The 27,758-nt window shown below is 53.4% G+C and overlaps 1 protein-coding gene and 1 long non-coding RNA gene across 2 annotated transcripts; one reads left to right on the forward strand and one right to left on the reverse strand.

The window, feature by feature from the left end:
* LOC137929964 (transcription factor BCFI-like) lies at window positions 1–27,439 on the reverse strand. The gene is given in 10 exon segments (XM_068773126.1): window positions 1–714; window positions 858–1,047; window positions 2,031–2,195; window positions 3,110–3,315; window positions 5,327–5,387; window positions 5,570–5,787; window positions 5,874–5,974; window positions 17,133–17,352; window positions 17,554–17,671; window positions 17,673–27,439. Coding segments are annotated over 10 exon segments (1,926 nt in total). The 5' UTR covers window positions 18,090–27,439; the 3' UTR covers window positions 1–484.
* On the forward strand, window positions 10,962–13,878 carry LOC137929965 (uncharacterized). The gene is made up of 3 exons (XR_011108854.1): window positions 10,962–11,149; window positions 13,396–13,552; window positions 13,633–13,878. It is a non-coding gene; the product is annotated as an uncharacterized lncRNA (long non-coding RNA).
* Window positions 27,440–27,758: the final 319 nt, after the last annotated feature.

The raw sequence follows: 27,758 nt of genomic DNA on the forward strand, positions 1-27,758 counted from the left end.
TATTTCTTAAAATAGATTTATTATTTGTCATTCATTCCGCTGCGTGCAATATAAAATATGTACACCGAGGGGCGCGGCGCGACGCGGGTCGGCTCCGGGAGCCTTCAGATCTACTGCGCACCCGCCACCCCCCGCACACTAGGAACGATTGTTTACATAAATTCGAGGAATGCATTAAAGTCATGGAGCTCACTTCCACTTACTCGCTAGTTAATAATATCAATAAACTTTCCTTAGAGACGAACAGCCTCCTCGCTATTATTATCTTCATTATTATTATTTAGTTAGATAAGGGGCACGCGGCGCAGCGCGGCTTTTTGGTTCGAGCATACGTACGACTACATAAATTATATAAAATCTTTGTCTACGGGCGTCGCGCGGTTCAGCCGGCCAACGGCACGGCGGCGTCGCGCGGCTCAGCCGGCCAGCGGCACGGCGGCGTCGTGCGGCTCAGCCGGCCAGCGGCACGGCGGCGTCGCGCGGCTCAGCTGGCCAGCGACACGGCAGCGCTTCGCTCGCCCTCCGCGCGCCGGTACTCCTCCTCGTACACGTGCGCCGCGTGGCCCGGCAAGGCGTGCGCGTGCGCGTGGGTGTGCGCGTGAGCGTGCGCATGGGCAGGCGGGGGCTCGTCCAGCTTGATGGCGTGCTGCACGTAGTAGCCGAGCGCGAGCGCCGCGCGGCTGTCCGCGCTGCCTGCGCCCGACCCATTATCCACTGCATCGAGAATGACATATTAGAGGGTTAGTTAAAAAAGGGGTTATACACGGCCAGCTGCTCCGTAGAAGAAAAGATTTAGGACTCAACACCTGCACGTTTAAAAGTTCTTCCGCCACTGCAAAATATCAAATTGTACTCACATAAGTTCTCCAGTTTCACAGCAGAGGAGACGGAGTGTGCCGCGTGCGCGGCGTGTGCGGCGTGCGCCGCGTGCCCCACGTGCGTGCCGTGACCACCGTGTGCAGCGTGTGTGCTGTGCGTGCTGTGCGAACTATTTTTACTGAGATTCCTTTCTCCTTTCATACTGTTCTTTGGTTTTCGCTTTCTAGTCTGAAAATTTATAATAATCCCGTTAGATTACGCACGAGAAAGACGTGCGGGATTTCTGATGCCGCAGACACGTTTTTTTGGTTTCGGAAGGGAAATCTTCCGGATAATCGAAAGGCCCTGGAAGGAGGACAGAGTTAAATGGGACTCCTACCCACTAAGACTCTCTTGCCTGCAGAGCTTTATGAGTAATACGGCTTGTATTATCTCCTAGTTAATGTCCACCAGTAATCCCTCGCGCTGTGCTATTTTGGATGGCCAGTTCCGGGATGTGCGTTGTTCTCGTTTCTCCTGGAACTCTCGTGGTGCTATCATGGTACCTCAAGACAACTTCAATCCATTGCCCGCCTCAGAGAAGTTAAAGAGGAATGTAGGGTCCCCACGCTAAACGCCCTCTTTATGGTGGGGAAACACCATTCTCAGGAGGATTATCACGAGACGTATCCCTGCGTTGACAGCGTCGTCTCCGAGCGCGGTTTGCCCTCCGTCGAGCCCATTCGGCCGCCTCCTTCTTGACTATAATGATCTCAAAGAGAAGCCCCGATTCTCCACGCGGATTAGCCGCCCAAAATAAAAGGAACGCTTTTCAATTTTGCGTGTCATCCAAATGTTCCAATTTTAGTATACGTTCTGCCCGAGCAAGTACAAAAAATCTTGACGCCTTGTTTATATTTGACCGATACAGTTTATAGGGCAGATCAGTTTTTTCTAGTTTTCTATGAAACTGAACTCTTCTGTCATTTTTCTGTTATCGCACACGGCTGATCAATGCAGGTGCTCCAAAGTGGACAGTCAAGTGAATGTGCGGTACCACGAACGTCGTCGAGATGCACTCGTTTCCCGATAACAGACATTCGACTAAATACTAGCTCTCCTCTTGTAGCGCCTTACCATTCAACAAAGGTTGGCTTTCAGCAAGTAAAGAAGTTCGTAATAACAAATGCGCAGGGTATTTGTTCCGGCGCTGAGTGTTTTTTGAGTTTTACCTGTATTGAATCCTTCTTCATGGCAAGCGGGCGGTTGATGTTGTGCAGCTTGAAGTAAAGGCCGCACGCGTTGCAGACGGTCTCGCCGTGAGCGTTGCGGCGCCACAGCGACGTGGTGGTGGTGTGGCAGTTGCTGCACGACATCCCCGGTCGCTTCGTCCCCATCTGCGCACACCACTGGATAAGTGAGCGGTCCCCTGGCACGCCCCATTCACCCCCTCATGCACCCCCTACGCCCCGAGCACACACCGAGGCTGCGTTGCACGCGACCACGAAAATTAAATTATAGACTGTTCAAAGTTTAAGGTCAATTTACGAAATACCTTGTTTCTGAATTTTGTGGTCGTGTGCTGAAAATGCTTTTAAAAAAATCAATGCGTTAGCTAGGTGCGTGCTGGGGCGCGCAGCGAGCGTCTGGGGAATTGCCGCTTTGTAACGAGCGAGCCAAATTTAAACGCGCTTGTAACTGATATTTGAAACAACAACTGCTTTTTTCTTATAATGATTTTCGTTACAAACATAAAAGAATTAAATTGAACATGACTATGGTCGTCTGCTTGGAGAACACTCCAAGAAATCATTTTCCCAACTACTGACCGGCTCGCTCGCAGCGGCGACCCCCAGTGTGCGGTTGCGGGGCGTGCCGTGTCCGGTGCCCGCAGGCGCATGCACGGTGAGGTGTACAACGTTAGCATGGAAGAAGCGATGTATGTTAGCGAGCGGGAGAGGCGGGAGAGAGAGGAGCGTAGGGAGCGGTGCCCGACAGGAGGTCCAGGCAGGTCGCTGGTGGGGGCCACGTACCCCTTTCTTCTGTTTGTAGTCGGGGGGGGTGGAGGCGGCGAGCGGCGCGGCGGGCGCGGGCGGCAGCGCGAGCGGCGCCACGCCGCTATAGCCCTGGAGGAGGATGCCCTTGTAGAAATCCGCGCCCGGCGGGGCCCCCTCCGCGGCCACTGCAACCAACACAAGCGTCACTACGTCGGGCGCGGATGTCTCGCGGGCGGGTGGTGCGGGTGCGGGGGCGGGCGGGGTGCGGGGGGCGAGGGTCGTTGGGGCGGGTTAGTGAGACGAGGGCTGCGTACGTCGGGCGCGGGCGGGGCGACCGCGTGCCGCTGACGTACCAGCCGCCGCGGCTGCTTGAGCGGCCGGTTCATGCCGTTCATCTTGTTGTAGAGGCCGCACGCGTTGCACAGGTAGTGGCCGGTGCCGTCGCGGCGCCACAGCGGCGTGTGGATGGCGCCGCAGTTCACGCACTCGCGCCCCTCCGTGAAAAACTCCGCCATCTCGACTGCGCACACGCAACGTGCGCGTCAGCGAGCCGCCGCGCGCATGTCATCAGCCGCTGCCCCGGGACCGCCGCGCCCCGCCCGCGTGCCCGCGCTCCGTGACGCCGCGCGGCCTTGCAGACGCCCGGCGGCTGCACGTGCGCGCACGTGCGCGGACGTGCTCTCGCGCCCGGAAGCGTCGCGCGGGCTCGCGACTTTGTTTCGCGCGACGTGCCTACCCGGAAGTCGAAACTGGCCAACGGAGTCCGGTCTTTGGATGCGTACTCTCCGCTCGAGTAGACTTTTGTATTTGATTTTGTCTAAACCCTATCTTACGCGAGACGAACGCGACTTACAAAAAAAAAAGATCGAACGAATAGGTAGCGCTCTGCCGTGTCGTCGGTGCACCAACGCGTGCGTGGCCACTTAGGCCTCTCCCAGCTCGGACACTAAGGTAACATGGCGCGCGAAACCTATACCCGAGCGTTGTTTGCGGTCCGTCACAACAATTAATGAATACAACGGAGACTAATGATCTTTACCGGCCCTGCGTCGACACCGCGACAGATCGCCACGGACCGCCATTATGTGATGTCTGTTGTTTATTTAAACCGCAAATGATATTTGTTTATCCTGGACCAACGTGACTCATTAAGGGTGATAAAGACGTGGTGTTCCGAAAAAAAAAACAGATCTGGCCCGATAAGGTCCGACGCGGGGCGCGTTGGCAGGGGGCAGGGGGCAGGGGGCAGAAGGCTCATGACGTCAGCGGGCGCGGCACGTGCCTTATCCGTCGCCATAAGTGGAATGCGATTTTAATGCGGTTTAAAGGAAGGACTTCATTTGGAAAGACCCGTGTTTTTTGTCGGAACCTACGCAAACACGGCGTCCGGCCGCCCGCGGGCCGGCGCGTGGCGCTGAGCGTATTTGTTGTGCTCGTCTGTCGGTTCGTCGCTTTGTTAGCAAGTTTCAATGAACTCTGGCCAATGCCAACAGCGACTATTGCGCGCGCTGCGCAGCGGCGACAGCGGCGCGGGTACTGTCGCACGGCTGCCAGGCGCGACGCCGGCCTTCGTCTTATCGGTTTTGGTAGCAATTTATTGCTGTCTCATTGGAATGTCGCGATGGGGAGCGGGGCGGGCAGCGGGGCGAGGGACGCGAGCGACGCCTCATTTGAATGCACAGGCGCTAATTAGCAGATAGAGCGCCGATAGCGCACCCGGCACCGCAACAACGAGCCGCGCGCGCAAGTGTTTCATAAAAGTTTAGCCGCCCTGCCACTACCCGCGACGTGCTCGGGGAGGCGAACCTCAATGAGACAGTTACTTCTACTAACTTACTTCCAAAGCAGAAAAGCCGCGGAGGCCAGGGTCGCGTGCGGAAGTTCGCGAGAACGTCGGGTTCGCAGTTTTGAACCAACGCTGCTCGTTAGGCTAACTGAACGTTGAGGCAGCGGTGTGGCCTGAGCTGAGTGTGGCTAGAGCTTTGCGGAGGAAGACATTAATTATTTTACGACCCGCGCGACCCGAGCGGAGTGCCGCGACGACAGACGGAGGTTAAGTGGCGCGGGGTGCCGCGGGGTAGTGCGGGGTTCCGCGGGGTGCCGCGCACACGCGCCCGCCCCGACGCGGTTACGCGCTATTATTGTTAACAAAATCCTGTAACCCGACGCGACCGAACAACGCGCGACGTACGGAGACGTAGCGCGGGGACACCGGGCCGCGACGCCATGACATGCGCGGGAAACGGCTGCTTTACACACAATCACAAACAGGGACAAAACACAAATACACAGAAAACAGGTTCAAAATTCAAATTAAACATTAATTGCTTCTACATATATAGCACAAATATCTTGTCGCGCAGCACGCACGGACCGCAGCAAGCGTGGCCGCGGCCAGGACGGGCCTGGCGCCTGCAGCTGCTGCGCTCGTGTACTTCCTTCTATTCCGTGGAGCCGTGGCTCAGTCTGCAGAGGATCTGGTGGCTTTGCTATCGACCTCAGTCAGAAATGGAGCGGAAGGGAGTACTCACTCGCGCTGAGGCTGGCGGCGGCGGACAGCTGCGGGCGGCGGCTCTCCAGCGCCCACACCTCCTGTAACACGACACGTCGACGATCACTGCGCTGCACACGTGTGTGTTGCCGTTTGCTATGACTGGCAACAGGCTCTTCATGATTGAGTCATTTTAGCTTGGCACGTTAAGCGCTCGGGCTGATTAGGCCACAGCGCCATTGCGCCGAGCCCGTGTGGGTGCAAGTGCATGCGGCGCGCTCACCTGGTGCGTGTAGTTGGTGGGAAGTGGCGCAGTGGCGTAGGCGGGAGGGCGCGCGGCGAAGGCGCCGCCGAAGCGCGCGCTGAACGCGGGCAACGCGCCGCCTGCCGCGCCACCCACGCTCCCCGCTCCACCGCCGCCCCCCGCGCCCCCGGCGACACCCTCGCCCTCCGGCGCCTCGTACTCCTCCAACACGCCGCTGCTGTAGCTCGGCGAGCCAGCTGGACACACACGGAAAGTTATTGTACATATTATCGCTAAAAGCGCTTAGAATGTTACAGATAAAGTTAGTGCCGAGGGCTGTCACCTGCGCTGGAGGTCCACATCTGCGGCTGCGAGAGGTCGGCGCCGCTGCCGAAGTACGGCGAGCCCGCGGCGTACCCGCAGCGCGAGTACACGCCGCCTGACCTGCGCAGCGCACACAACGCATTACTTCAACTGTTGCTAAGCACAATGGCGACAATTCTGTATACAACAACACACAGGAGGCACCGGCCGCGCTAACGGGCGCGCGCACCGGGACCGGGAGTACGCGGCGCGCAAACAACCGCGACCCGATTGCATTGTTACCGCGCTTTACGACGCGCGGCCGTTGCCCGCGCACTGCGCCGCGCACTGTTCGTGTGTTCGACACGTCACACGTCAACAGGTACTTTTTGAATACCTTTCTACTTGCGAGCCGATTTGTAAGGACAATTCTAGCATTGCGATGTTGAGTACTGGCACTTGAAGACAGAAGACGATTCAGTTATCAGTGCCTGCCTGCTGCCCGAGGAAGAAGCGCTTAGTGCGGTGCACCGCGTCGCTGCTCGCTCGCAATCTTAAATATAACAAGTTGTCGAGATTCTCCTGCGTGTGCGGAATGGCTGCGAGTGCGTATGTGTTTGTGCGAGCGTGTTTATGTTACGTCTCGTCTCGACGCTTCGGATTGCGCGACGTCAGCTAAAGGCTGCGTGTGAGTAACGGCCGTCCCGCGCTGCAGACGCGCTGTGTGAATGAAATCTATCGTTACACGGGAACACAGTTCGCGGAACGGCGTAAGCCGAGCCGTGGCGCCCACGCGGTATGGCAACTGGCCCCCTCCCGCCCCGCATCGCGACCCGCGCACAACCTTCGCACCTTATTTGCGCTCCTGTTTACATTACAGCCTTAAGCGGCCGCGCTGACCGCGCTCTGCGACATAAACAAACTCGGTTCACGCCGAACGCGTCGCTGTCCATTGACGCTCGCGCGGCGGCCGTGTCTCGTTGCACGGCTGTGAGCGTGTGTACGCGCCCACCCGTATAAAGCTGCGGCTCTGCCTCAACAATAGGCTATGTATATATGTTCCCCAATATTTGTATCGTAACGGGAACTCTCGCTCGAGTTCGACATGTCGGTCCGCCCGCACCGAGAGTGTCTTCGACGAGCGCTCGCCCGGCGACGCGCCGTCGCAGCGCTCGACTGCGCGTAAACGGGGGTGGACTAGACGAGATGGACTCCCTCGGACTTGACCGGCGGTATAGCCGCTGGCAATGGTTCGATAAACGTACAAAAAAATCAAATGAAAAATATTCATGTCACTGACGGTTCAGTGTTGTTTAAAATAGTTATTGTTTTTAACATGAGTGCGGTGCGGCTGCGGGCAGCGGCGCAAGTGGAGCGCGTTGCGGCTAATGGCTCGGAACGCGCGGAAGTGAGCTTATCGCGATACATGCGCCCCGCGCCCCGCCCCCCCTCGCGCCCCGTGCCATGCGACCCGCGCTCGCCAGCCACACCAGCGGCTTTTAGATATTACCGGAAACCGTACAAGCATAGGCCACGGGGTCCGGGCACAAGACTCGGCCGCGAGAACCCGCGCCTTACGCGCTGCCGCTTGCGACGCAGGACTCAGCAGTAAACTCGCGCTATGGGCTCCACTTGTAAGGCTTTCAGTTGCTAGGCCTAGCTCACTCACTCGAGGAGTCGGACCCACCCGCAGAGACAACGGTTACCCCGCAGCCCGCATGCTCCGCACGGCCACGAGCGGAAGCGCGCGTCGCCACGTGCACGTGTACGCCCGCACGCGACGCACGCGACGCACGCAACGCACGCGGCGACCGCGAGCGGCTTGTATTTGCACAACTCCACCGCGGGCCGGGACCGGGACGGCCTATACAAACATCTGCTCGCAAACACTCGAGCCTGCTCGAGCGCACAAAAACAACACAAACAAATTTGTAAACGAGCCGAGGGCCCTTGAGACGTGTCAAACGGCGCGCTGGGCCCGGCGCGACCACAAAAACTCGCACAAACATTAGCTAGCGCCGCACCTCGCCGCCGCCCCCACCAAACACTTCACAGCGAATGGATCCCGAGAGCACCGAAAGATATACGACATCTGAAGCGACGATTACCTTTGTGGAAAAGGTTTAAGAACGAAGAGCGGCGATCGAACCTCGAGCGCATCGCTCATCCCGTTGCCAGGGAGACGGCGCAATGAGGTACAGACAGGTTAACAAACACGGAGACTTCCTCGACTAAGGTTGACCTCTTTACATTGTTTCTTAATGGGCTATCATAGTCCCTCAGAGCACAACGAACGACCATAGAAGGGGCTGTAAGTTGGTATGAATTCCACGCAACGCTCCTCTCCCAGAGGCAGTTGTCGGAGTATCGGTCCGTTACGTTACACATTCCTCAGGACAAAAGGCCGCCTTGCTCTGTTATTGTTTAGCCAAATGATGACCTTGTAAAACTTTGCAAGGCTCAACGATTGAGTCCATACAAAATAATTTTGAGACTTGGGAAGAAATACGTGTTGGCAAAGCGTACAGACATTAAAAGTAATTGACAGGAATTCTGTACCTTAGAAAAAGACCTTCGGATTATTAAGTTCTTATTTAAACAATAAAATGCAAGCGATGCGCGGGAACAGAAAACTTTCTCCGAGATCAGTGGTTCGATAGCGCGAACGCAAGGGACACAATTGAGCCTTTTTATTGTTCGTTTATATAACAGATTTGGCTCACCTCGTGCGGGACAGCCCCGGGATGGTTTTGTTTGCATGCGACACGTCTTTAATCGTCAAAACAGAAAGACACAAGTAATAACAGACGATGTGAATTTATTATTATTAGGGAGAGCCTAATAAGCTATGCGACGTTAAAAATCTAATAAAAGGTTTGAAGCGTTAAGTTCACTTTGCCAAATGTTAAAAGTGTTGAAGTAAATGTTTGTACAAGTTCATTATGAGCCGACCAATCGCGTCACTGCTACAGTTTTCCTTAGGAGGAGGAATAACTTTAGAATTCAATGAGGGCCTGTGTGTTTGTGGAACAAACAAAGTTCCGCAACCTGTGCTATCAAATTTCCTTAACAGACAGATGTAGGCGCAGAAAAATTATTTTATGGCTTTGCTAAGCTTCATAAAATAATTTGTGTGCTGTAGAGAACTTCTAAGTGATGTAACGAAATGGAAATGAATTTGTGTCATATTGAGAACCTTTGTGAAAACGAGCGCAGATTTTAATTGGTTTCACTGTAAACTCTCAGATCTATAGTAATCTCATTGCTCCATTAGAAATTGAGAGATGCTGGTATGTGATACTTCAGTTTGATATTTTTTTAGCATCGCCTAGCATCGCGGTCGGAGCGCGGGAGGTAGAGTCACTGTCAGCACTGGCCGCGCAGCCGGGGCCGGCGACGCGCGCTCAGCCGCTGCTGCAGTGCGCCCGTGACTCACGAGAGCAGGCGCGGGCTAAGGTCGACGTCCGATACAGCTCTGTGCTCCAACACAAAACAGAACGCGGACATATTGAGTTACGTCCACTAATGGCAACAGATAAGTCGCGCGGCGCGCGCCGGGACCAATTAAATAAATATTGGAGCGGCGGTGCGCGCTGTCCTAGTTGTGTAAGCTTTTCCTTATTGCCATGCACGCAGCAGTGCTCGCGGACGGCGCGTCGCTCTCGCGCTTCTGCTCACACGCAGCTTCCTCCCCGGCCGTTGTGACCCCCCCACCCCCCCTACCCGTTGCCACCGCGCGTCGACCGCGCCCGTCGTTATCGCGTGTGGAACCGGACACTAATTCTGTTTGTTGTCGCTACAAACTGGCTAATGAGAGATTGCGTGACGATGGGCAAAGATATCCATCCCTCTGCACGTCCATCAACCCCCAGAGCATTTGCAGGCAGCGAGGTCGGATATTAAATGTTTACTTGATGCCACAAGGAAGAAGGCGCGAAAACGGGACGCGCACAAGAACGTCCCGGCGTTGCGGTGTTCGCCCGGCCCACGCCCATCCTTCTGTCCTCTCTTTGCCTCTTCACACCCACCCGCGCAGCCTGCCTACACCACAGCATTAAAATTTTAACTTTTGTTTTGAAATATCGCTCACGTCAGCGAGATGATTGCAGAGACAATTGGCTATCAGTAGCGCTGATGACATTGACATACGAATTCAAATTTCTGCCGTTTTAGAACGGAGCATAACGCACACGAGCGAAATCTCGCAGCGGCTGCGAATATCGGCGCGTCCCCGAGCCGAGCCGTTAGTGGGTTAAGTGTCGCGGCGCGCAGGAAGTAGGCATCGCATGTTCGCGGAACGCACTCGCACACGCACGTGCGCGCGCGCACACAGCCGCGGCGCGCCTATTGTTGCGACGAGTGTCCAATCGATTAAGAGCGCCGCGCTCCCGACGCGGAGCATTAACGTCGACCTCAAACTCTCTACGCGGAAACATCAATATAGTTCAAACACAACAGTTAGCGCTTTCACGTAAAAATTGTGCGCCGCGTCGCGCATGTGTGCGCGCCCGTGGTAGCGCGCGTGTGCACGCACAGGGGCGCGCGTGTGTGCGGCGCGTGACGCAATGGGCGCTGATAAGGCGCAGCGCTGCGGGGTGCCGCGGGGCGGTGCGGGGCGGTACGAGGCGGTGCGTCGCAACCGCCGGCTTCAAGTCAGCCTGAGATACTTTAGCGCGACTTGGAAGCGAGCCGGGCTGCGGGCGCTGCTGACGTGGCTCGCTAATGGTCGGCGCCGCAGTTGCGACACGCCATTAACGTAGAACGCGGCTCCCCCCCCCCCCCCCCGCGACACAAACACAACAGGAGCGCCGCGGGACCACAAACGCACTAAGGCGCTCTTGGTGCGTGACACTAGTACACAAAAGAAGACGGGGCTAAACTCTACAAAGCAGGCCGGGGCCTCGGGTTTGCTCCCGAGTTAATGTTGAACCAAACAGGGTCGGCTCTAACGCCTGCGCCCGGACGCGGCGCGCTGGCTCGGCTGTCGCGACAATTTTCCTTTATCGGCTGCAACGCTGATTTGTCCGCGTACGTACAATGACAATTTAACTTAAACAAAGGTTCCTAATTTTTGAATACTTCTATAGTAAATCACCCTACATTGAAAATTTATCAATCGCCTCAGAATGCAATATGTTTCAAGTACTTTATCTTCGTTTTCTTTGTACAAAGAATGCGATCTGAAGCGAGCCGCGCCCGGCCCGTGTCCTCCGCAACAAAGGAACGCCGTCAGCTCTGATGAGCTGTCGCACCGTCAGCGCGAGAGCACCGGTCGCTGCGGCTAAAGGTCGCGCTGAACAAACACGCGCTGAGCGGGTGAGTCAGGCGCAGGCGGCCGCGGCGCCCGTCGCGACTTCCTCGTCGCCGATTCGTCTGAGCACCAACATCCCGCCGGCACAAAGTCGCGCGCCTCGAGTCCAATGTGAATCCCCCCCCTTATTTACAGAGTTGCCGTTTAAACTCAAAACTGCCTTCAAATAAGTCAACCCGCGCGGTATTTATTAAGGATATTATAAAATTGTGAGGACAAAGCAAACACACCCGCGCCGAGCGGAAACACACGCACACACACGCAGGGACGCCACGGCAGAATCTACATAGGCCTATATTATTTTTTCTGGATCACAAAACCTCGTGAACGTAAACCATAACGTGCCATATAATGATGCCGGGGACAACCTAAATCATGTGACCGCGGTCTTATAACAAATAATAATAAAAAACGAACTCTCTCTTGAAAAATGTATAAAAAAAAATACTTCATAAAAAAGATGTCTCGCCGCAAGCAAGTGGAGAACATTTATTTCTCCCCGCTAATGCATTGTTGCGTAAAGACAAGGCTGTATGACAACAGATCATTAAAATGCAGATTCCCTTTACAGCTCGTTTTTCAGGAATTTCAGTTCTTCAGCACAAAAGCCAATTAGTATTCATTCGAAAGATCTGAATTGAAACACCTTACAGCTAAACGTATGTCGACTACGCAATGCCTTTAATCCGAACAGTATACGCTCGGCTCTTAAGTCTGTGTATGCAGGCCTATAAGCTATAACTATCACGTCGCTAACATACCATCACCGAAGAACAGCTGGTGCTCTTTACAGACAGAGAATGTTATGAAAAGCTCAGAATGACGACCAAATAGAAACCGTTTCAATGTTCCTTTTTTTCTTCTATCCTATTTATTCCTATCCAGTGTATTTCCCGACATGCAAACATAACATCGGCTATTTTATCGCTCAACATATTCTCCCATAGCGGTCGATTGCACTCATCATATAATGTTAGCTTATGACATGTTATCTACAAAATGATCGACTAATGGTATAAAAACTTTAAATGTGAGAGTGTACCTCATTTTCTGTCAATTAATAAACGTCATATATCCTATCCAAAAGGCAATGGTTTCAGAAATAAAAAATGACGTAAAAAAACGTAATAATTGCGCGGTAATAACATGGTAATATGAAAAGTATTTTTCAGATTCAGATCATCTTAAAATGAATTATTGTTTACTATCTGTTCCGGCAGAGTTTATACTGACAGAAGTTATCAACCATACCACTGGTTAATAGCTTCCATTCCAACAGAAGAATTATTTGAATATGTTCACAGTGAACACATTATAAAGGTGACTGGGAATAGATGTAAAAGGTTTAAATATTTTTTTAATCGAGCTTTCACCTGCCTGTGTGTGCATTTAAGCAATCCTGTATACAACGGTGATGGTGATTGAATCGATTTTGTCGTCTCTGCAACTCATGGAAGTGGGAGTGGGACTGTGGGACTGTGGGATTGTGGGCAGGCGGCAGTATTCGAGGAGCGCTCGAGCAGGACGAACGAATGAACAGATAACAATCAAAGAGCAACGCAGATGTCGAAGTTCGGTGCTGTGCAGATATTCAATTGGCGAAGGATGAAGCCAGACATTCGGGCGCCGCCACACGACCGACATTGTCTCGAAAGCCCATCCCCTTGTCCCGCGTGACATCACCAATCAAGTATGAAGCATAAATAGGATAAGTTTTCCTTGTAAGTTGTGCGCGGTGGGTGCAGTTGGTGTCGTTTGATATAATTGGATTGGTGACACGTCAGAGATGTACTGTATTCAAGCCCAGCGTTAAAACGCTTAGTGGTCTGCCGGGCAAAGTGATGGGCCCGGAACAAGCCGACAGCCGATTTGTTTTTCGATTTTTAATTAGATTCATTTTTATTGTAAACTTGCAGGAATAAGCGTTTGTGTAACGACGGAAGCTTGTTTTTTCAAATTTTAACAGGAAATTATTTTACACCGAGCCGGTAGGTTGGGTGGAATAAGGTTATGTCTTTGTGAAACAGGTGCGCGGGGACGAGCGTCCGCTGCGAGTACCGCCTAGTGTTTATTATAGACGGTGCTTATGCACGTAAAACAAATCAACCCGACGGCTAGGTCTCTGATTGAAAGAAACAAACAACGAATGGTTGTGAAGAGCGAAATTCAGTCGCATGGTCGGCCCAGAGAACCGCGGCACACCGTATGCAAAAATCAAAGAAATCTTTAAAAAGTTTATTTTATTTTTCAGGCTAACTTCTATTTCGACCGCAGATCGTGAGAGAGCCGCAGGGGATATTCGGAAAAGCTCGTCGCTTTGTTGTTCCGATTAACACAACTGACTTTTACGTGTTGGCATTTGCTTTTGCCGAAAAAAATTAAACATCCGCCAGTGAATGAACAAACAGGTGAAGATTTGTCTTCTTACCTAAACCTACTTCTGCGGCGCAAAGCGGATTAATAATATATAAAATAAACACATCTACAGGCGTTTTGATCCAATCAACGCTCCCGGCGTTGTCGGCGGGCACGCGCAGCCAGCCGCCCTGCGCGGGTGACGACCAACTTGTTTCTGTGATAACTGCTGCGATGCGTGAATTACATCCACTCTGCCCGCGCGCCAAACCGTCGAGGTCATGTTGTTAAACTGATTTTAAGGTGTATTAAGTTATTTTCAACGATGACCTCATGCAACCAGAGCTGTTTATAAGTGCAATGGCAGATAATAATAGTAATTCTCTAGCATAATTTCAATTTTTTTTCTCACTATTCCATAAAATGTCCACTTTGGACGGACATATCCTACTTAAAATTTTAATCGCTCTCTATAACGCTTGAAACTCTCACAGACACGGTTTATAATTACTTTAAAGAAGAAATATGGTGCCGCAGTGCGCGGAACCATCGCGATATAAATCCACGGATATTAAATAGCAGCGGTAGTTGTTCATGGTTCGACGGGTTCACATCACTGCAACGAGGAGCCACGCGCACCTGCATGGCCAAGCTCATGCAGCAGCTGGTGATGATTCACCACATCAAACGCTTTTCAAAATTCTATATGTATTAAATTAATTTCGAAACTATAATCTAAAACCTTGAAAAATATTACGTACATAACCTAGCAAATTAAAAGTGATAAATCTACACGGCGTGAAAGTGATCTGCCAACGCGCCGTGCGTCAAGGCAGGAGCTTGAAGCGCCCTGGGACGACCGACAGAGGACAAGTGGTCCACGCACGGCAACAGACTTCGCGGGACGGCGCCTGACGGAAGATTTTTAATAATTTAATATTTCGGGAGAATCGGATCCGCGGACGCCGACGAACAAGAGAATGGTTAAGGGCGAGTGACAGACGTGTCCCCGCGGCCGCGGCGAACGCGGATGGGCACGGACGGACGTGGCTGCCGGGGACGACGTTATCGAACACCGAACAATGCGCGCGCTATCGACACGTCGCGCCGCCGCGGCACGTCCGCGCGGCTCGCGCCGCCCGCCGCCCGCCGCCGCCGCCCGCCGCCCGCCGCCGCGCAGCCTGTGCCCACCGACTGCGAAGCCTATTCTCTCCACCACATCCGTACTCTTTCCCACCCTTCGGTCACCGTCATCATTCCAACCGAAAAGACATGCAATGATAAAGGTCTCGCTTGTAGATTTCCAAACGGACAGTTGTAGGCGGGGCGGGCTGCTCTCAGCGTCTTCTGTTCACTTTAACGAGGCTGTCTGTCCGCCTCGCGGTATACAAACAGAATTAGTGTATCGCGCGGTGATAGAGTAGTTCTTTCCCAGGTGCACTCTCCGCTATCTGCAAATGTTTATCCACCTGATGCTACACTCGCTGGGCGACAACAAAACAATCGCAGCTCCAGCTCTTACAACCAACTTCGCCGTGGAGCAGTTCTCTGTAATGTACGGACACATAACACTCTACTATATTCTGCGTTCACCGCGACTGCACCACAGCCTTCATATTCCACCGGTTCTTTTAGGAGAATCGTAACTCTTGCGCAACTTCCCAGATGATAGCAGCCTCCGAGAGACAGTTATCACTTTCTTGTTCCCGATAATAAATTTGTCAGGCTTCGTAACAGCAGGCACTGCCGAGGAACCGTTGATTACGTGAGCTCGCGCGGTGCACGGCAGACCGCTGCGAAATTCCGCAGATCCGCAATCGCTATCGACGTGTCTTGCGAATTGTCGCGCAATCAGTACCTTGCGGAACTCTCTCCCTGCTAATTTCGAACGCCGACATCACGTTCTCACCGCGCAGCCGCGCGCCGTGCTGTTGCAAATGAGCGTGTCACTTAATTTTGCAATAGTGCCCAGACGGAGCGGGCAGCGCCCTGCATCCGGCAACATGTTTGCCCAACCTGATTCGGATAGACGCTCACGGCTCACGCCGCGCCGCGGGCACCTGGCCGGCAAAACGAAAGTAAATATCATGGATCCCTCGCGCCTGAACCATCTTTAATTGTTCGAACTTGAGTTTCCTAATACATTAACGTACGACGTGTAGAAACTGCACTAACGCCAGACCCACTCTCCCACCATCGACAGCTCTGTCGAGGCTTCCTCACTGTTTCCTTGTATAGTAAGACAGTAAGACAGGAAGATTAACTTTGTCCTCAACTTTTACAGCCGCAAAGGCCGACTACGTCTTTTGCAAAAGTTAAACATAATCTTTAAGAGCGCAACTGCTGACTTAGTCGCCGGCGGACTAATGCGCTGCCGTTACTGCACCGAGAGCTTCTGTAACCTCACATCTTTCTAAGTTTAATGTATTCCTTTAAGAATTACAATCAAAACAACTGTGCCTAACATTATTCTAACCTAGATGCATACACGGCCTGCGGGGTGCGTGCGGGGTGCGTGCGGGTGCGTGCGGGAGGCGAGCGGGGGTCACGTTGTGGGCACACAGCGATGTTTACAGTAACGAGGCGCAAACAATAGCCTAATTGCCAACAGCGAGCGCACGCCGCCGCGCGCTGGACCTGCGTGCGTGCCGCGCATTGCCTTTTACAGTTCCGTCGCACTCTGGAACGGAGTGCGTTTAAAGCCCGATCTTATGTTAATTCTGTGCTCAATACATTTAACCAGTCAAAGTCAACCGAAACGAAATTTCCATCAAAAGCAGTTTGCTGTCAAATGGTTTAAATTATTGGTAAAATATTCGCGCGTCACGGCTCAGCGCCGGCGCTATCTGTCGCTATGCCGGCGCGGCACAAGGCGCTCCACGTACACAACGCAACCACATTCAGCAGAATGTCGAAGAAATTCAGCAGCCTAAAGGAAATGTCTGGTGGAAAAGACATGACCGGAGGAGTTGCAGACCCAGCACCGTTAGTTGGATTAAATAAAAATCTACTCGTAATTGTGACTAGAGAGCATGCTCTCCCTAAGCCGTCGCCGCGAAGACGTTCTTGTATCGACTTCAGCTCTGCCGATACAAATAGAAATTCAACTTGCTTAGAACCCAAGTTCTTGTCGACGTCGGTGCTGTTGATCTTTCTGGCTTCAACATTTTAGATCAAGTCAGAGCTCTAGAATCCTAAAATCACAGGTTTCTCTATAACCGTGAACGTGAGCCCTATGTGGAGCAAGCTTCGCGCGTTTGAACAAAAACAGGAAAAGTTGAGACGCGATTACGGCTTATTGCCAATGTGCGGTAAGCGGTGTCGTCCCTCGCTGCAAAGGAGGCGGCGGAGCGGCGCGCAGGCGCCCGAGATAACTCCGTGTAGTACGCGCCGCTCAATGAACGTAATCGGGCGCAGATTGCGCTATCGCTTGTTTTGCCACTTATCTCGGCGGCGATTACTGCACCGCGCACGCGCACGCGCTCTTACCTCCTGCCGCGGCGCCTAGAAACAAATTCTAGTCCTAACGGGAAAGGTGTTTACCGGGTTCATTTGGTTACCGAGTCCGTGACAGATGGAAAATGGAATGATGTGCAGCTCGCGAGTGCGAGAGCCGTGCGTCGCGGTACTCACCCGTCGGCGTGGTGGTCGTGCGCGTAGGCCGGCGGCGGCGCGTAGGCGTCGTAGTGCAGGCGTGGCGGGCTGCGCTCCGGGCTGCGCGCGCGCGCGAACTCCGCGCCCTTGAACAGCGGCTCGTCCAGCGCGTAGGGCTGCATGTCGCGCGCGTGTGCCGGCCGCAGCTCCTGGTAGCTGACGCCCGGGGGCGGGCTGTCGCCGCTCTCCGCCTCGCCCTCTGCAACACGCGCTCATTGGTCCCCGCGCGGCACCGCGCCGCCGCGCCCCGCGACCCGCGACCCGCCTCGCCCGGACGCTCGTCACGCGACGGAACACTGGCCGCGGCGGGCCGGGACCGAGCCGGGCGCCGTGCTACCGTGCCTCGGCTCGGCAGCTCCGGAGCCGTCAATCCGTTAGTCGTGCCCGGCCCGGGACTCACCTTTCATGCAGTTGTTGTTGACTTCGGCGATGAGCGCGTCCAGCTCGAAGCTCTCGGCGCGATGCCAGGCGCCGGGCCAGGCGTCGTGCAGCATGCTCACTGGTTCACTACGTACCGCGTCGGTGCGGCGTGCTGCTCGCGCGGCTGTCGTGCGGACACTGACGCAGCGCGCTGCGCCGGCGCACACGCCCGCGACCGAGCGGCGGGCGCGGGGCGGCGGTGCGGCGGTGCGGGGGAGGGGACGGGAGCGAGGAGGACCGTGCGGCGCAGGGAGGGGGCGGGGAGTAGCTGTAGCGGCCGGGCGCATCCGATCCACTTTTATTCACGCGGCGACCAATGGGCTCCCGGCGCGGGTGCGCTGCCCGCGCTCGTATGTACGCGCGCCGCTCATTGTCCGCCTTATGTCCATGTGCCCGCATCCCCCGCGGACGGTGCGCTCTGTCGAGAGGGTGCAAAGTTCCCGGACACCGCGGAAACTGCGGTTCAATCGTACGCTGTCTTTTGTTAAGAAATGAATTGACAAAGAATTGTTGCATTTGTCAAATTTGTGTTTGTTGTCGAGGAATTTTTCAATAACCAAAAAATTATTAGGATGTCTCTGGTGCTCTACGGAAACTCTAGCGGAGGGTGTGCGCTTTTGGTCCGAAGTATAATGAACGTTTGAACCATGAATTATCCTTTGTGGGATCTTGGAGGATTGGTTCCTAATTTAATTTTTATCGGGTAGCTTATGGCGGAGTACCGAGGACTCCCTTGCTTTGATTCAACTGGCAATGATTGTCCGCCGTCTAACTATCGGCACAATTTTGTACTCCTCGGCGCTGCGGTCACGGGCCCGGGCGCCGGCACCCCACAAAGTGTATTCTACATCTCAAGGCATTCTAACTCCTCGAGTTGATTTGTCGTTCGTTCTGTCGGCCCTCATCTCTAGGTAACAGATCATCCTCCCCTGTTTAAGATTGGGAATTGAACAGCAAGCCACCGTACACATCCACGCGTGCCCCGTGTGGCCATACATGGTGCTGCCCACCTTCCCCGTATCAATAAAGTGAAGAAGAGAAAATGTGACGCTTTTCATTTTGGTAAAGTAATAGCAACCAGCGAGTCCTGTTAAAAGAACAAAAAATGATAATCACCGTCGCGGGCCGTCGCGGCGGCTATAAATTAGGGGCGCGACCGTTGCGACGTCGTCGCCTTTTAAATTTTACAAGCTTTCTGTGAAGAGCACATAAAGATGTCCAGAGGCGCGCACCCCGCACGCCCCGCGACTCCGCGCGCCCCCCGCGTGCCCCTCGGCCGCTAATAAATCTCCCCGCATTAGCGCTGCCGCGGCTCCCCGCCGCGCGGCCCCGCGCAGTCTCCGACATGTGCCTAATCCGTCTGCACGTTTTTGTTTTTGTTTGTGTTTGTGTTGGGATCAGCCCGCGTCAAAACATTTGCGGGCCGCTGTGAGGGACGACGCCGCGGGGCGTCCCCGGACAACTTTTGTTTCCGTCCGCTGCAGTTTTTCTTACAGGGTCGAGCAGACAAATCGCCTTCTAATTGCAATTATGTGCTCGTCGATCCTTCAACTCCAAACCGCAGGGTTCGTTTAAAATAAAAGGGTCGACTTCTTTTTTACTTCCTCGGTCTGTTGGTCTATTGTTCATTCATGCGAAACAGGGAACTTGGCACCGAGGCACAGGGCCTGGTGCTACTGGCTGCCGCCTCTGGTCTCTGCGCAGTATTCAGACTCATTTTGTATTGAGATAATGCCGCGTTTATTAAAACAACAAATCGGCCGCTCGCGGGGTTGTCAAATGATATATCCATCTTAACGAACAAATACACCACGGCTCCTTCAACTAAGTCATCAATCTTCACGTAACATTTCGTTGTTTCGGGACTTTGACACTTGATAACCGGGTGCAACCAAAGTCACACCTTACGTAAGCACACGGGGCGTGCCCTGGTGCGTAGCAGCAAGCAGCGCGGTGCAGTCCTTGTTTGCCTATTTCTGTTATGTCTCATAAAAAGTAAAACAACGCGATACAGAGCAATTGAAACATTCAAACGAGTCGCCAAAGAATTCAAGGCACACGGCGCCCGACCGCAAATGACACCAGGGCCGTTAGCGGCGGCCGGTGACGCGCCGCCTCCTAATGACCGCGCGGCCGCAGCCGGCTCGCGTCTCGCCGTATCGCCGCCCGCCGAGCAGCGCGTCAATGTTCCCGCGGGCGATCGCTGCAAGAAGTAACCGAGTGGCACAGAGGCTTGCGCGTTTCACAACAACAGGCAGCACAGGCTGGGCTCGGGTCCGCTGCGGTCGCTGCGGTCGCTGCGAGCGCATTCGGCGGTGCATTCCTCGACAACGAGTCATTAGCTGTTCCTTTTCGAGGCGGGAATTGCTATTGACCGCCTCAATGGACGTAATCTTTTGCACTAGCTTTCTAGATAATGGGGTCGCCGTCGTCGCAGGTGAGTAATGCGGCGTGCGCGCGCCGGGAACAATGCGGGCGCTGACGTCACGCGTACCTGCCGCCGCAGCGCCGCGCCCGCTCCGCTCCGCTCGCAGCCGCATGCCAGCATGTGCGTCGCCGCGTTCCCCTTATTAGCTAATTAAGTAATGACCACCTTAACTTAGGCTTAAGCTCTCAGGGAAAACAAAGGGCAGCCCGGAGCCATTGTGCGCGCGAGTGCCGGTGCACAATGCGGCGCTTCTAGGTAGGCGCATTAGCGCGGCATTCTCCTCGCTTTCTTTTCAAAAAGATTAAGCGCATTCATTTTCGTGCTCCAAAAAAATTCGCTACAATAAATGTGCGCAAGAGACGCATTCCCACGCACCGCTCTACCTGCAGGCCGCGCGCCGCCGCGACCTCGCCGGCAGTGTTCACTGTGACTTCGCGTTGTCGATGTACTTCTCTCGTTCCTTGGGGAGGTAATTAATTCCTTTTTCGAAACATCCCGAGGGACCAAATTCAATGCGCTCCTAGGTGGCCATTTTGACTGCTTCATACATATACAAGTGTTTTCTTGAATTTCCACGGGTATTCTGTCCGAAGGCCGTGGCATGTGCTACCTCTCAGTCGATGCGCGTCCAAATGAATCAAAATGGTTTCGCCACCGAGAGCCAGTCCCCGGTGTGCGCTGGGAAGCTTTCATCTCTCTTATCTCTCTAGCACGGGTCACGCACCGACCGCAAAAGCGCACGGTGTGTTCGTCTGCGGTATCTTTTACCGAAAAATTTTGTTAATATTGATACGAGACAATTTCTCCGACGTCGCAGCAATTTGGCGAGCACGGCGCACGCGCAGGATGCACGCGTAGGCTGCAGGGTACTGTACCTATTTACTCACACTTGCAGATACGGTCGCGCCTTCGTAGATAATGACATCGTAATCACGATACGATTTTTTAGTTCTCTCATGAATCCGGGTTAAAGCAAAAACTTATGCTAGTAAAAATTTAACGACGTGACGAGAGAATTTATGAAGATTTTAAAAAAATGCACAAAAGAGATGCCTTCGACCCTTGACCCGCAAGCTATTATTAGAGCAGCTTATCTCCGGCGCGGCGAGCCGACCCGCGGCGGCGGCGCGCTGGGGCCGCGCTGCTCGTGCTCGCTCCCGGAGCGGCGGATCCTCTGTCCGTTTGCGATGTTTATGCACAATATTACTTCTTCAGCAATTTCAAATTCTCGCCGCGCGCATTTATAATTAAATAGAGCAACGAATACAGGAACACCTCTCACCGTGATCTTACTGACGCGTCATCTTTTATTATCTTGTTGTTCATGAATGCAGAACAATTAAATAATTTTAAAAATAATGTTTCGTTTGGGCGTATTTAATGAGGTATAATATCTTCCAATTGTTATTGCAATAAGCAACCACTTCATCGGAGAATATAGCACTAGACATAATGAATGTGTTAGTGTGGGTGGGGCCGGCGGTGGCGCTGCGTTGTCCCGTGCGACTCTGCACAAACCTTTCGATAAGTTCTGTACGCGCTGACGGTCAGATTCAATAATTCTTTATTCAAAATGCCATGAATATCATTGTTTCCGCTGTTTTTGTATGTGCATCACACTTACTGGAGGCATCGTTAATGTTTTTATGGACATACACGCATCAAGAGGCAACCGACAAGAATTAAATTTATTTTTTGTTCTCTTAAAGACTTTTTACGATTAAATTAAGCTCTTTACGGCACGATCCCTGTTTGCATCGGCACTGCCGCGCAGCAGCGTGCCGTAGCACGCGGCGCTGCAGCCGGCTTCATCACGTACAAACTGTGCGAACGAATCCCAGTCGCCGGGAACGCTGCCGAGGTGTGCGCCAATTTAGAGTACCGTGACATACCTCAGTCGAAGATCAAAAATAGTATATATAAGTACATTATTTAATAAGTTCTATCATATCATTCGACAATTTTTAGTTAAGCGAAATGTGTGAAACTAGCTTTGTAGGCTCATTTACACGGTTGATTACAATGTGCGCACCAAATATTATTACATTTTTGTTTAAAAGAGCAACTGTTGAGTTTCTGGCCGGCTCATCTCGACAGATAAGCTTTGCATTTTCTCTCTAGAACTAGGTGCTGTTAGCCCTAGGGCTTTTACAGCTTCATCTGGACTGAGTTCACTGAGCGGAAGGGTCCGTGAACTTAAAAACAGATGAGCGTTTCGAGCCGGTGGCAGCTCATTGCTTACATTTAAACAATGAGCTGCCGCCGATGAAGTGCACGTAAATGAATTTGAACAGAGTCTGTCGTGATGCCGGAAACTTTGTGCGCTCTGCCGGTAGCAGAACTCCGTTGTTCTAAGAAGTATATCATTAAATACGTGTTCGACATTTGTTAGTGAAAATTAAATTCCTTTTAAATTAAGTTCCTTCACCGTTTAAAAACAAATTATTAACATAAAACCAATTAAGTGCCGTTAAGAGAGCATTATTTACATCGACGTAATTAGTCAAATGTTCCGTTTTTAAAAATTCTTGAACTGACATCATCAAACAATACTATCTCTTGTTTGCTTTGTACCGTGCAAGTAAAATTAATAATATGAACGAGGAAAAGAAGCGGACGTAGCGCGGACCCGCACGGGACTCTTGCGACCAGGGAAGCTCCAGAGAGCTCTCGCCAGGTGCGTCTAATGCAGAGAGATTCTATTGATTAAATATTATATAACGCGGGAAGACCGAAAGGTTCGTTAAGTGTAATTTCCTGATAATGATTTGGTGACGCGTTGTCAAGCGCAGCACACGCGGCGCTGATCGTTGTTTATTATTTTATAGATCGACGGACCACTCGCCGAGTGTGGTTCTCCTAAATGACAACAATCGCTTATCGCACAGTGGTCAGAAACGCGTCCCGGTACAGGAACATGGCTTGAAGGCAAGTCGCAGAAGTCCGGGGAGCCCGAAGCGACTGCCGACACGTCCTGCTCGGCGTGAGTCTGTGCGGCGCCGAGCTTTGGCGAGCGGTGTAGCGAGGGAATTTACTTTTTCGCGACGAATAAATAAACATAAGTGCGGCGCGGCGGCGAGGCCCGACCAGCCCGCTGCCGAAAAACCGGCCAAAGGACAGCTATAGAAGTATTGGGCCGGCTGCGCGTTACAAACAATAACATTTTCATCGATAAGCAACTGTCACCCGGGGCAGGCGGGGGGCATGGGGGGCGGGCGCGCGGGGGGAGGAGGTCGGTTAAATAAATAAGATATTAATATTTCGAAGCGCAGGCCGGAGGTCGTGCCCGCGCGTTATCAGCGAGACAGAGCGCCCCGCCGCCCGCGCCCCGCGCCGCTCCCCCGCCGCCGCTCGCTGCCCGCTCGCTCGCCCATTCAACGCAACGTTCAAAATATTGAACTGCATGGAGATTATCGCAATTGGATATTTGAGCCGACGCTCCAACGCAGTCCTGTTGCAGGTTGCGGGCGGCGGTGATGCGTCCGTGACGTCACGGCGGCCTGATAGCGCGCCTGATACCGATCTGCATCTGCGGCGAGCACGTGCCCCCCCCCTCCCCTCGGCTCTCATTACTGTGCATTCTGTACGACTCCTGGATTGCAAGCCATTCGTTTTGGCTTAGACCAAAATTCTCTCTAAAGCTTCGTTTTTCACATAACGTGGCCAAAGTTTTCTGACACTTGAGGGTAAAGGATTGTCGAGAGTTGTACTGCTCTGAACCTGCTACAGAAGCTGTTGCATTTTGCACGGCGTTAGGCGCAAGATCATACCGCCGAATAAACAATTCGGAGCTGCAGAACAAAACAATCATATTGAAACCTCATCTTAATCATTAATCCCGTAAACGACCTCAGCTGGGCACGCGCCTCCCTCAGAGGTCCCAAATAGGATCGATTAGAAGCAGCATCCAGCGTCTTTCGACCTTAATTGGTGATCTGTTTCCACGGTTTGTCTCCACTCCACAACTTCAAGAGCTCGCGACCGGCTGTCACGCGTTGCGGCCTACCTGCCGCTACTGCAAATGCCGATTCGTTGGCGTTGGGCCGGCCTGCCGCTACTGCAAATGCCGATTCGTTGGCGTTGGGCCGGCCTGCCGCTATTGCAAATGCCGATTCGTTGGCGTTGGGCCGGCCTGCCGCTACTGCAAATGCCGATTCGTTGGCGTTGGGCCGGCCTGCCGCTACTGCAAATGCCGATTCGTTGGCGTTGGGCCGTCCTGCCGCTACTGCAAATGCCGATTCGTTACGTATCATATATCACCGAACGTAGCTCTCTTCGGCTCGTTGAGCGACTTTGCGCTTGCTGATGAGGGACATGTTCAAAAACCTGTGTGCTTGTATCAATTTAAAGGCGCATCGTAATAACAAAGTTGTATTTATGGAAGGCATCGCGGGCCTCCGCAGCAGCGACGTTCTCAGCTGTGTGCGCATTGTCTTCTTTCGCGTTATCTCCTCATAAATTTTCCTATTTCTCCATAAAGGCATGTACATAAGACATACATGGTATATTAAGCAAATGGAGAAAACATATCTGCCCTTGTCGCCCTACCAGCTGAATGAAAAATGACGATTTCACGGATAGATTAACTTCTTTGAGAAGCATGCGGACACAGGACCAGGTCCAGGGGGAACTAGGGTAACACGCCGAGGCAGCGCTCCGGGGCACGGCCGCCGCGTCGCGCCCGGCGACAGATAACGCGGCAGGCGGCGGGCGTCGGGGCGCGCGTCGTTACATAACTTGTTATTGTCGCTAACCTCCTCACAAAAAACATTCGTTATCGCGACAAAACTAAACCGTATTATAAACACTTTCGTGACGGAACTAGCGCCCGCCGCCGAGGCCGTTTGTTCCGTTTGAATGGGCGTCGCCTGGGGCGAAACTGAGCCGACCGTAGCCGAGCCCGCATGCCGCCGTGCGGTGGCGTATGGCGCAGCTTCGTTTCCTGCGTACCGTCGAATAGCTGAAGTGTTTATTGCTGATCGGTTTAGGTGGTCTGTCCTATTTTAAATCTTCTACTGCACCCCAGTTATCAAAATGCGTTCAATGCAAATGTTTTGCGTCACGTAAATTATTGAGCGCGGCGACTGCGCATGCGCGGCTCGGAATTTTTTTCTCCGCGCGTCGTGCGGCGCACACGCGGCGCGGGGTCAGCGCGGGCGGCCCTTATCGCGCCGCCCCGCGCGCCCTGCACCCCCCCCTCCCCGCTGCGCCCGCACGTTGCGCTGTGGACACTCACACTGCCCAACAGTATGGATGCTGCTGTCGCTCGTGAATACGATCGCGAGTCTGCGAGCACACAACGTCGCTTTAAAAGTACAAAACAAACCGCCAACGCTTCGCGCCGGCCCCGTGCGCCGGCCCCGTGTCAGTCAGTCGGCAGCACGCCGCACGCCTGCCCATGCCAATGCGCCGCACGACCTACTCCTGCTGCCTCTTCCATCATATGTCCTTAGATAACTTACATGAGAGACATAGACAACTTAATGCACAAGTCTACAGAGCGTAAAACATGTCGACGCTGCTTACGAAACGCCCTCAAATATCTAGCGGCTGTTAAAAATTTCTTCGGCAATTGACGGCGCAGTTCTCTGCATGATCGGTCCACCTGTCAATGTACGCACTGATAATAACCACAAGGATATTTGCAGTCCTCGTAAAAGCGTGTCGGTGCTCGGCACTGAGAAGCGGCGCAGATAATATCTGCGCCGCTTCTCAGCGCATAGGAATGAGCGCTTGCAGAGAGACTTGCTTGGTCTACAATATAAGGTCGGGTGGTTAGTATGTTGCAGAAAGTGCACAGAAATCGCACAATCAAGTCGCTCGCGCGCGCGGTGTGCATGCGCGGCAGCCAAACTATTTTCACGTCTTTTTTGTGGCTTTTGCATGCGAATTGTTCTTTTGGGCATCTGATTTTCATTCAAAAATAGTTTTTTAGTAGAACTGGAAATGAAACAATAAACTGTTATTGACCGAGTGCAGAGGCCGCGTCCGCGCGTCTGGAGTCTGGACAGGACCGCCGCGCGTGCGGCTGCAGGGTCTCTACCCCGCGAGCCTTGTGCTTCCGCTGAGGGCGGGGTGCGTTGTGCGTATCTGCGTCGCAGAATAAGTCTTCAAGGAATATAAGAGAACTAGAGGCTCGCCTCGTGGTTTCCATTCTTGTCCGCGTCGGTGCTTCTGTCCAAACACGAGTACGGACCTGAGAGACTCACGGCGGGTTTTGGTCGCGGGTTTCATTTGTTTGGCAGTTTGTTGTTTCTGGGCTTCTGCTCTCTGGGCTTTTATGCTGACAACGCTTCATGTAACTGAGTGCTGGTCTATTTTGATAACGAAAGTAATCCAAAATCTTTTAGATTATTCTAAAGTAAAGACTACATTTGCAATGGACAGCTGTTCTTTAGGCTGCGTTTTGATGAACGCAGAAGTCCCGCGGAGCATTCGTTGTCTCTGAAGTGAGAAGACTTTTTTTGCGTCTCTGGCCGCATGGCAACAGGTAAGAGAGAAGTGGTCGCTCAAATTAGTTGAAATATACGCCCGTCCTTGCCCCCAGAAGAAGAAATTGTGAGCAAACAATAAAATAACCTGCAAGCTGTTGATTATGAAGTTAAGCGAGGCACGACGTTGTGGAAATGCCACAGTTTTTTAGATGAGATCAAAGTAATAAAGGAATTATTCAAAATCTGTCGATGCTTAGTAGTGTTGGCTGCTGCCGGCTGCCGGGCCGCCACGGGCTCACGACGCGGCGTCGGGGGCCGCCCCCCACATTAAACCTTTTTGTTTACTCTGCGCGCGCACCGCCGCTCGCTGACGTTGGGAATAGGTTCGAGGCAATGTGTCGGCGCGCCGGAACGCGGGCACTCGGTGTTATTGTCAGCTCTTATGGAAATGTTAATGTGCTGGTGTTTTATTTGTCGAACGATATTCCGAAACGCACGCGTCAATGTATGCGGTACACGTCCATCTCGTTACTTCACCGCTGAAAACAATAGCATTCTCGCCCGTGCAGCGACGCGTGCGCGGCGCGGGGACGCAGCGCTTGCGACCGACGGCGCCGGAGATGTTGATGTAAGAGTGCGCCGCCCTGTCGGCTTCCGCATTCTTACAAAGTAGCGTCGGGTGCGGGCGCGCGGAGCCGTCGCCTGCAGTCGACAACTGTGCGCTAGCGACGCTGCTGCAGGCTGCAGGCCGAGTGGCGCGCGGCGCACGTTTCAAGCGGCCATAAAACTCCGGAAGCGAAGTGCTCGAGCGCGCGAGCCGCGCGAAACGAAATAACTTGTTTTGTATCGCGCACAGGCGCACGGGCGCACGGGCACTCTTTAGCGGTTGCGCGACGTTTGCGGTGTTTGCGAGCAAATGAAACTTTCGAAGTTGCGCGAATCGCGCGGCGGACCGCGTCGGCACCACCCGCCGCACGGTCAACACTCGGTAACAACAACAAGGAAGCGGCCGCCGCCGCGCGCACGCGCCGACTGCGCCCGCGCCGCCGCGCGCCGCACTCCGCGCGCTTTATCTAATCGCGCCCGGCGCTGCACTCGCGTCCCCGCGTACCACGCGCACCACGGGCACCACGCGCACCACAAGCACAACGCGCAGCGTTCATCCACAATCATCTCAAGCACCACGAGCACCACGCCCAACACGCGCAGCGTCCGGGGTGCACTACTGCTTCATTTTGTAGTTTATATTTTATTATTTGTAAAGCAAGTTATAGATTATTTTAATATCGAGTATTGTAAATAAAATAAAACTGCGCGTTGTTG

This window comes from Battus philenor, unplaced genomic scaffold, assembly GCF_028537555.1.
Source record: "Battus philenor isolate CCGP_79_NKW_IND1 unplaced genomic scaffold, ilBatPhil1.0.hap1 SCAF_5, whole genome shotgun sequence".
Taxonomy (NCBI): domain Eukaryota; kingdom Metazoa; phylum Arthropoda; class Insecta; order Lepidoptera; family Papilionidae; genus Battus; species Battus philenor.